The 10,543-nt window shown below is 49.2% G+C and overlaps 1 protein-coding gene across 1 annotated transcript in view; it reads left to right on the forward strand.

The window, feature by feature from the left end:
* Window positions 1–10,225, forward strand: part of LOC119449810 (uncharacterized) — a 38,906-nt gene extending 28,681 nt beyond the window's left edge. Inside the window, exons 6-9 of the mRNA XM_037713081.2 lie at window positions 2,722–3,180; window positions 5,884–6,219; window positions 7,498–7,746; window positions 9,855–10,225. Of these exons, the coding sequence (XP_037569009.1) occupies window positions 2,722–3,180; window positions 5,884–6,219; window positions 7,498–7,746; window positions 9,855–9,998 (1,188 nt within the window). The 3' untranslated portion in view covers window positions 9,999–10,225. The remainder of the gene's footprint in view (window positions 1–2,721; window positions 3,181–5,883; window positions 6,220–7,497; window positions 7,747–9,854) is intronic.
* The last annotated feature ends 318 nt before the right edge of the window (window positions 10,226–10,543 follow it).

Genomic DNA, 10,543 nt, shown 5'->3' on the forward strand with positions numbered 1-10,543 from the left:
TACCATCGAAACGACGGCAGCTGCACAAGAAACGAGCATATATCCGAGGATCCTTCTGGCAATTCGCATTGCCCCTTCGGCCATCTGTCAAACTTCACCGTAAAACACTGACTTAACACAGTGAGCAGAATTGAAAAAAAAAATAATAATAATGTATTTCAAAATATCGACCGCATTTCAAAATTTTCAATTAGCAATGTGGAGAGAGTACTCCCTTCTAATAACATAGCATTTATGGAACTTAGTCGTAACTTCCTTGCTGCGTTATGAAATAGCAGTGTGTTTGAATTAAGACTGAGCGCCGTAAATGCGTATGTTGTTATAAGCAACGTTACGTTAGAAGGGACGTTGCCTCTCTGGACATTGCCGACTAAAAGATGCTGAAATTCGGCCGACCCTTCGAAATATGATCTAAAGCGAAGTCTTTACTAACCTAGTCGAGCAGAGTTTCGCCGTTGCCAGCAATTTGACCTTCATTTGATCGCAGCTGTGCCGCAGCCTTGGCAGCGCATCACGTAACTCGCCGCGCCAAGCTCCGCCGCAGCCGCCGCCGGCACACGCTGTCGAAAGCGCCCTGAAAATCCAGGGATATCAGGGTGACTGGCGTGCCCTTTGCTTTGTGTGCGTCGATGAAATGGCAGAGAGCCTGGAGTGCCATGACCGTATTCTCCGCAGCTGGGTCACCGCCTGACCACGTGACTCGCCGCGCTCGCGAGCAGTGATGCCAATCCTAGGGGTTTATCCCTAGATCCAGTTCTTTTTTTTTTTTTCTCCTTCGGGGATTTAGCGTCTTTTTTGTAAAATCTGGGGATTTTTGTGAGGCTCTGGAAATGTTACGTTTCGCGGCCTAACGACAGGCGTTACGTTACGTCTATTTCTGGAGTTGTGCATTTCTCATGATATCATTGTTCAGTTCCACCATAACGGCTATTTTATGTTTGATTGTGACGCTCCTTGAACATAAACTATTCGGTGAGTTAAGCCTTTTCACTGCTTTTGAGTGTTCTTTATGCGAGAACAAGGGGGGGGGGGGGGGGGGAGGCTACATGAAGTCAGGCATTTTCGTCTTTCTGTCTGCCTCGTGAACAGCCCTTAATTATTATTGTCTGAATAAAATAATTTGATGTTTCACGGGAAGTAGCAGACAATACATGCCACCTTTTTTATGTGAGAATTACCTGGATTTATTTTTCAACCGGCTGCCTGTGTTATTTGCGCGTACAGGGAAGGGCCTGCTACAAGAGCAGTTCGAAAGGCAGTGCGGTGAAACCGTAGTCGTCTGCTCGAAGTTCACTTGAGAATGAGGAGGGCTCGGCGGCCGCCGGAAGGTGCGCCTAGGGCGTTGCGATGTCTGCTCTCCGGCCCTCTTCTTCTCTCTCCATTGACCCTACGTCTCTGTAGTAACTGGTGCCATCTGTAGACCCTGTATGCAGAATTACTCCACAGAAAATTGAAAAAGCGAGCTGCAGTCGCTGCTAATAAGCTGTTTTTACCTCTAGAAAGATTCAGAACAAATGGTACCAAATAGCGAACTGCGCTTAGACATTGTTAAATGTGAATTGGCCAAATAAACGACATAAAAAAGAATACAACCTAGGGATTTTTTTTTAACGTTGACTTAGGTTGGCATCACCGCTCGCGAGTCAGTGCGAGTTGGCCATGGATGAAAGCGAGGCCAGGCCGTCTTCTCTAAACGTTGCGCTGGAGCGGGAGGCTTTGAGCCTTCGTCGGCAAGCGGCGTCTGACCACCCCGCGGATATCGCCCGGCGAACTGCTTCACTGGAGAGGGTCCGGAATGCCAAGCGCGCGAAGCTAGCGTCGGAGACCGAGGAAGAGCGAGCCGTTCGGCTCGCAAAACGCTTGGACTTGTCGGCTTATATAATTTATGCCTAGTTTAACGATGAGTGTACACCTAAGTATAAGAACTAAATCAAAGGTTAACCAAGGGAAACCAAGATTTAACCAGGCTAAACCAAGCTTTCGCTTTGCATATGCAGGGTTAGCTGAGCTAAGCCGCAACCATTTTTTGAATACGCTGGTACATTGCGGTGAAGTTTGACAGATTGCCGAAGGGCAGTGTCCTGCAGAATTCCTGGACATTATAAAAAAAAGAAAAAAGAACAGTTATGTAAATTATTTACAGTATGTAAAGTGCGCACGAGCGCATATAAGAGCTCACTTTCACATGACGTGTACGCGTGTGTTTACAAGACGTGTATATGACGAGTACTGGCAAGGAGGGTGATGCGAGCGAAGTCGCAAACCATGAAGTGGCGCGAAGCTACAGCCATTACTGTCTGCAAAAGCCGCATCGTCTTCCTCTTTGGCTTGCTGCCACTTTTTTGGCTGATGCCAACTTTGCCTCTCGTGAAACTTTTTCGTTTTGAGCATTTCCGAAGAATTCATTTGAAGCACCGAATAAATGAATGCTTGGGTTCTCGCTTCCGAAACTAATACGCGTGAGCTTATACCTTAGATTGGTGCACCTTTTGTGGGCATAGTTCCATGTAACTTGAGATCGCCCATGTTCATCGAACGCGCTCTGAAACCCCAGTAGCCGAGCGTTTTTGCATCCTCAATAATCTGGAATGCATAGGCCGGTAATCGAGCCCGCAACGTTAATAGTTTTCGACTGTTGGTATAAAACGCCGCAGCTACAGGTCAGCCCCGGATGACGTATGGTAAGCGTGCTCACCGCGACGCGACGCTTGCGTACCGCAGGCCGACATTGCCCTGATCACCAAGTGCCTTACCAACATACCGGTGGTGAGCGACGGCGAGGTGTGCTGGGAGCGGCTCAGCTCGCCCAAGGTCTCGCTGGTCGCCTTCTACTGGAGCAACACGCCGGGCGACACGTCGGGCGAGCTCTTCCGGCCGCTCAGCTCTAAGCTACCGAGCTGGCAGTGGATGCCGCTGCTCTGCCCGCTCGGTCCGCTGCCCCACAAGCGGCCGGACAAGCGGCAGCTGCTCAGGGACTACGCCGACGCCATCGTCAAGCTGCAGCGCTGCAGCGAGGTGAACGTGACGCGCGCCGCTCCCGTCCTCGTGGCTCTGGCGCGATCGCTCGACGTGCCCGTTGGCCAGCTGAAGCTGGACGCGAGCTACGTCAGTCACAAGGCCGGACGGGACGCCAGCTCCGCCTCTGAAGCTGCCGCCCTCCTGGAACACATTGGATACGAGGTAACTTAAACGCGGTGCGGATACATGGTTTATTTGGCGAGTCCTGCGCAAAAGATAGTCCACTGTACAGGTCTACAACGCTGTCTTGAACGACTGCTCAAGAAATTGATTCAAGCTCTATTTAACCTAGATAGTTCCGTATGGCTTCTCCAAAAGCGTTTCGCGCGAAGGCAAAATGACGGCATCGTGCGCGTTTACAGACCTATATTTGATTCTAAAGATCTATATGATGTTACGCAGGTCACGACGGGAATTTCGGTTATGCACGACGCCATATTAGAGCTGATTACACACCTCGGCTTGGCAAGCGACAACTAAAACAAAGCGGGCAAACCTAGACCTGGGTTTTTGAAATGAAGTTTACCCTCTCCCTGCAGCAGAGGCTCGCTGCCATTGCATCGACCGGCGCTCGCAAGCGACATTCGTACCGTGCGTTCTCCCATATCGGAGTCGTGGGACCACGTGTGTTTACGTAACGACCTGCTCCACTTTTATTGCGATAGCAATTATATGCCCATGCCAGGCGCATTTCCACCGTCGCCGTCGCCGTGATGTTCCGTATAATGTCCAAGTGCGATAAGGTCGCGGCCGCGCGCCGTATGCTGCGGGTGCGAGTGAAAGTGTGGGAGGGTGAGCCGAGAAGCATGGCGGATCGATCTCGCGCGCTCAGCGGAGGAAGGCGGGGAGGAAGCGCGCCGTCCTCCATCGCGCGCGAGGCAGCAGAGGGGGGGGGGGGGGGGGGGTGTTTTGTAAGTGTGCTGCATTATCTACGTATCGCGCTTGTTCTGTCTGTATGGTGCAAACTTGGGGGATATTTTGTAAGTATCCATCTAGTGGATCGTCTAGGTTCTAATTGGCATGCAAGGTTGGTACGATGATGATGGTGATGATGACGATGATTGATTGATTGGCATCTCTGAAACGAGGTGGTGACAGATAGTCCCCTAGCATGCTTGAGTTTGCTCAGGTATGCTATGCATGCTTTTCATTCTATCATTTCTGTATACATACGCGAACGAAGGATTATATGCGCATAAATTGTTGAAAATCAACAAGTTGAACGCGTCGTCCGCGATCTCTTTGAGAACGGTGCCTACTTTGTCAACCTCGACCATGTTCTCGTCGACTTTCCGGCAAAGAGCGAGCACGTCTTGTATGTACGAGACATACGATTCAGTGGAAGGCTGTAGTCGGGTAGCAAGCTCTTTTCGTGCAGCGTGTTGCCGACCGGTCAGATCTCCAAAGAGGTCGCTGTGCTTCTCCTTGAAAGCATCCCAGCTAGAGATCTCATCCTCATGTGTCGGGAATATCAGACACGAGGTGTTCCGCCCAAACAGAAGAGGACATTCGTTAGCATTATGGTAGGGTACCAGCGGTTGTTTCGGCTAACACGCTCATACAAGCTGAGCCAGTCCTCAACATCGACATTATCTTGGCCGGATAATATGCCAGGATCGCGGGGAGTAGCAACCGTGACGTACGTTGTTGGTGGAGTCGCACGTTGTTGGTGGAGTCGCAGGAGTAGAAGCAGATGAGGTGTCGTCACCGGGAGCCATGGTGGAAAGCTGGACGGTGCGGCCGCTGCGGAGCTCCGTGGCGAGGACGGGTAATGGAACTCTCCACCGAAATGTTACGCGAACGAAGGATTATGCACTGGAGACTATTTACAATGTATATTTACAAAAGGCAAATGCAGCGCTGGCCAGTTCAGCCGACAGCTCGAGAGCAAGGAGCAGTTCGTCTTCTTCGTCGAGGCGCCCGCGCGCATCGTCCACAAGAAACACACAATATTCATGTAGCAATATATTTAATGTTTTCTTCTCTTCCTCAAAACTTCTATATCTACATTGTACCGCTACCTATGCCTGTAACGGATCTCGTCGTATCAATCTCTTCTTTGTTTTTTTTTTTTTCACCAATGCTCTAAACGTCTCTTGCTTATCTCGGCTGCTGACTGGTTGATGCTTCCGCCCACTTTAAATCCAAGCGCTTCTGGACGGTGTACGTTATACCTACGGCTCTCACTGGGTGAATCCCTTCGCATTTTTTAGGACGTGCCGAGTGGTCTCCGGATTTTCGCTGCATGCCTCAACTTCTTGCGAATATTTGCTGCGGTATGTTTGAGCGAGAAGGCAGGCGCCCCCAGCCTGCCTTATTCTAGCTGGTACAGCTCCGATCAGCGGCGGTTGAAATAGACAGTCCACTATAAGTGGACACTAACAGAATACCCCCCCCCCCCCCCTCCGGGTCTGCGTCGCCAAAACCTGCCCTTCAATAAATCTGTTTCCTTTTATCTGATAGTAGTCCATAATCTTCCATGCATATATGGGCCGTTTACAGAAAGTTTGTACATATCAGTCGGTGAGAAGTAGGTATATATTAAGCCATCCCAATTGGAAAAGACCCATACACCATGTTCCTGTATATCATCACATGGTGTGGGAACATGTATGCATGTTTATGTGGGAACATGCATGTTTTCATGCAGGATCCGATTGGATGATATAGGATTATGGATGCAGGGCATATATGGGTATACAGGATTTTTCAATAGAGGTATAAGTCCACATGATTCTCTGTCACTATATCATCTCCAGTGCACAGCATTTGTGTAAATTGTCAAAATAAATGCTTGAGCACGGGAAACCCAGATTCTTCGGTGTACGTATACAGAGCTATATAGTACTTCGACGGAAACCGCAGGTGAGCGCGGCCGAGCTGGGCGAAGAGGTGCCCCTGCGCCTTCTGGTGGAGCGCGCCGCTTGCACGATGGTGCTGCCCGGAACGCGCCGGCTGCGAGTCTCGCTCCTGGACGCGAACACGGCGTTCGACGAGGTGACCGACCTGCTGGCGCGCAGCTTCACGTCCAAGAACCGGCTCGACCTGACGGTGCACAACACCGAGGAGCAGCACCGGCGAAGCCTGAGACACCTGTGGCCGCAGCTGATCGCCGACGCCGCCACGAGGCTCGTGCGCGACGCGCAGACGGGAAAGCTGCTCGCCGTGGCCGTTTGCTGTGATTTCGGCACGCCACAAACGGTCAGTTTTAGTAAACACTTGAGAACGACACAGCCTTTCCTTATGAGTCGTACGTTCCCGCTATATCGAGGAAATTTGCAATTCATGTACACTTGCAGCTTTCAGCTATACGAGGGTAATGTGGAAGACACGGACGGAAGCAGACGCGCTGGTGGGGACGTCTTGCGGCGCAGTAATGTTGTACCTGAGTGCATTAGAAACATTCGTGTGTTGCACGAGTGCTTATATAAGAGAGAGAGAGAGAGAGAGAGAGAGAGAGATGCACTGGCGGCCAAGAAGACATACAGAAGTATCTTTAATTATGACGATTATGTCGCTTCGCTCATGCATTTGTGCTCGCAGATAAGTGGAGTATAGCCGCTAATTGCAAAAAGTTTTGCGCTCTTTGGTTCAAGAAAACTCCAGAAAATACTGTTTTAGTATGACGTTGACGTACTAGTGTAGATGGATACGGAAATACAGAAAGAGCTATATAGGCTGGAGAAGGAGCGCTGGTTGTATCATGTGGCAATGTGTTCAGCCAAAGCGCGCACTGCCTTCATTGCAAAGAATGGCCATTTCTCACTTATCTGTCAGCGTGAGCGTGTCGGAAACGGTGCGATCATCACGCGTGGTATTCATGTACATCGTCAATACAGCGTCTTTCTTTCTTTCTTTCTTTTTTTTTTCTTGCGGTGGGATGGGGGAAGGGGGTGTAGTTGTGCAAGACAACAGTGTTACGCATTCTAGTTCAACGCCGAGTTACAAGTTATATAACACTATAGCGCGGCTGCTCCCGTTCAACATTACCTTTAGCGATCATATAAATGCATCAAGCTGGTTATTTTCACGGTCGGGAACATTCATAGCGCTAAAGCGCAAGCTGAAAAAGACGGGCAGTATGCTTCCGCTCTCCATAGTTATCTGCATGCTTGCGCTGGAACTGATTCCCTGCCACGAGCGAGCCCGTTTAGCTGCTCAACCAGTATCAACGCATGTGGCCCAAGATCCAAGATAGACATTCCGGAGGCGTTGTATGCCGAGGATCGGTGCTTTTTCGCATGTCAACAGCTATACGTAGATATAACTAACACGTTCAATACATAATGTTGTACAAAGAGACAAAGATGCAACACGTACGAAGGACAAGGCCTTCCTTTGTCTTTAACATGCATAGAAGAGCAAAAGGAAGTGTATCTACTGCCCGGACGCAGATAGGGCATCTGTGTGACTTCCACGTTCTGGAGCTTGTCCTTAATTGCTCACATTATGCTTAGTATAGTACACCGCCGCCCGCAGGCGCCTGCCAATATGGCGGAGTCGTTCCTGGCCATCGCCGAGATCAACGAGTCGATGGAGCGACCCCTGCGCGCAGCTGTCAACGCGCTGGGCCGACGCTTGCTACTGTGGTTCATGGTGGGCAGCGGCACCGACCACCACGCAGACAACATCGCACTCGTCCTGCTGCTAATGGCGAACACTCTTCGCGACGCTAAAGCGCTGCGCTACCACGGCGTCTGCAGCATCAACTCCCACCTGGTCACTAATGTGAGTACGATACTGTGCATGTGCAGGCGGACAGACACGAACCGGCAGAATCAGGCGAGGAGGAGGAGGAGACACTGCAGCGTAGGGCTAGATTCAATTTTGCAAGAAAGCATTACAGGGGGCGCGCACTTCGTAACGTAGTTGCACGCTTGATGACGTCATGCATGTGGCTACGTTTGAATTTCTCCCTCACTTGGGAGTCCTTGTGCTGCTCGCCTGTTTAAATTTTTATTAGTACCGCGCCGTGATGTCTTTCTCTTCTTCTGCGTTGGTGTTGCTGGTTCGTCTTCTAATGAGCAATATACCAACTATAAATCCTTAAACCTTCTGTAGTGCGCCCGTGAGCATCTGCTCGGGCGTACGGCAATTGTGTCTGAGTGGGAAATGTGCGGATGTGCAGGGCAAGCTGTACTTTTCAGTTTACAAAACTGCAGCGCCACAATTAGTGAAAACGCGCTATTACCGGAGAAAATGATTAACACTCCCGTTTTTTTTATTTTGCGCACGAAGCGTGGTGCCGATGAGGTGTGACGTCACAGATTTTTTTGTTCTTTCGCGAGAAGGGGGATCAAAGGGCTCGATCTTTTGGTCAAGAGTAGCCAGGTTGAGTTGAGCCATTTCGCATACATTGAAATGCAGTGTAATTCATCTTTAGCGCTGAGAAGATGCAGTAACAACTCGTGACGTCACGGAAAGCTGAAGCGGGAATTTCAAAGTGGCATCGGCGCTTAATTGTCTTTCGTTTATGCGTCCTTTGCACTGTAAACCGTTTAACTCATAGTTGAGTTGCATATTTGTCATTCTCTAAGTGTCTTTATGTATGTCAATCAACGCAGTATAGTAAAAGCAATGAATATGGTACATATGGTGGTATATGTTGGTGGTAAACAGCATGTCATAGGCGCTAAGCCACCGTGACGGTTTTGTCTGTAAATAAAAATGAACCGTAGAACCGTTGTCATTCTGAGCACTGCACTTCAACATCTACGATACAATTCCCAGCCATGCAGCTAATAGTCATGCACTACAGCGTTACCAAATTCCGTTTCCCATGTAACAACACCCGATTCGTGGTTAACCAAAAGCGAACTTAATACACATTTTAAAACCAGCCTTACAACCTTAAGCGGCTCCCTCACCTCGCTGTTTTCGTCTAGCTCTGACTAGCAGGCAACGCTGCGAAGGCTAGATATATGTCTGTCACTGTTCGCACCCGCGGCCAAAAAATTGTGCGTCACATATAAAAGAAAGATATAGACACGCGTCCTGTAATTCGATGTAAAATTAAGTTTCGAACTTCTACGTTGCAAAACCTGACGTATTCATTGCACGAAGGTGTCGAAAATGTCTACTTACCACCAAACGTGCGAAGTGACATAAGTTTCGGCGACCAGAGATCACAGCGCACCATTTGCACTCGCGACCAAAATATATAGTACACCACACACTGGAAGCACAAAGGTGCACAAAAAAATACGTAATTTGACATAAAGAATTTGACATAAAATTGCGTCTTCAAGTTGTAGTTGCAATATATGAAGTTGTCACGACGCCCATGGTTGTGCAACACGAGAAAACATCGACACGTGGTGTGTCACTGCTCTTGAGAAACACCAACTCATCTGGTTTGATACTCTAATACGTTTCATATCACTATTCATTTCACAATCTACCAAGTCTTCACCTTACATACGAACACGGTGTTTGCCGATTCATTAGTGTTTTTATACGTATGCTCAATCGTGTTACAGTTCTCCATCGCGGGCACAGACTTTAACTTGAATCTGCAGTAGCAGGAAAGCTATGTTCCACGTGTGTGTGTGTGTGTGTGTGTGTGTGTGTGTGTGTGTGTGTGTGTGTGTGTGTGTGTGTGTGCGTGTGTGCGTGTGTGCGTGTGTGTGTGTGTGAGAGAGAGAGAGAGAGAGAGGAAGAGAGAGAGAGGATGGTTTGGTTATCGTGCCATTTCAGCTGTATGCTGCTGAGAAGTCGTGCATCAGGAAACTAAAGCTCACGTGCCTAAACGTCACTGAATGAAAAAATAATAATGATAATAACAAATGCCCACAATACAAGCCAGGGTGCTACCATAATCAGTGGGCTCTGTGCAGGTGATCACGCAGCGCTGGTTCCAGTTCGACGTGTTCGACGAAGCCCCGGTCGCTGGCTTCGAGTACTGCGGCCGCCAGCCGTTCGCCAATATCCGCGCGGGCACGGTGATTACATCGGTGTGCAGGTTCCTGGATCCTAGCTAGCCCCATCGTGCACACTTCCTTTTTAACAGAGCAACTCGAGAATAGCGCGACAGCCCGGTGCAGCAGTGTGGGCAGATTGCTGGCCAATGTGGGACACACTGGTGCGCCTGTTAAAGAGGTTAACCTAGTCAACCTATATTGCCTAATTGGTGCCCTGAAAATCGGAACTTCCGGCTGAACTGCCACAGCCTTGCGCAATAAAAGCACCGAGATCACTTATTGTTTTACGATTGTCTCAGATTGTGTATTCATTTATTGTCTGGAAGCAGTAGAAAAAAAATAGTTTAACTTGAAATGTAGAAAACAATAAAGGAAGATGAAAATGGACGAAAAGATAACATGTCGTCGGTAGGAGCCGAACCCACAACCTCCGCAATACGCGTGCGTTGCACTGCCAATTGTGCAACGGCGACGGCCATCAATCCGTCCTCTGGGTATTTAAGTTTACTAGATCTAGCCCTGGGAGTATTAGCCAGCGCCACTCAGTCATGTTGGGCGGATGTGGAACATTCTTAAATTTTTTTGCCCGATGGTGTCACGTATCA

This window comes from Dermacentor silvarum, chromosome 4, assembly GCF_013339745.2.
Source record: "Dermacentor silvarum isolate Dsil-2018 chromosome 4, BIME_Dsil_1.4, whole genome shotgun sequence".
Taxonomy (NCBI): domain Eukaryota; kingdom Metazoa; phylum Arthropoda; class Arachnida; order Ixodida; family Ixodidae; genus Dermacentor; species Dermacentor silvarum.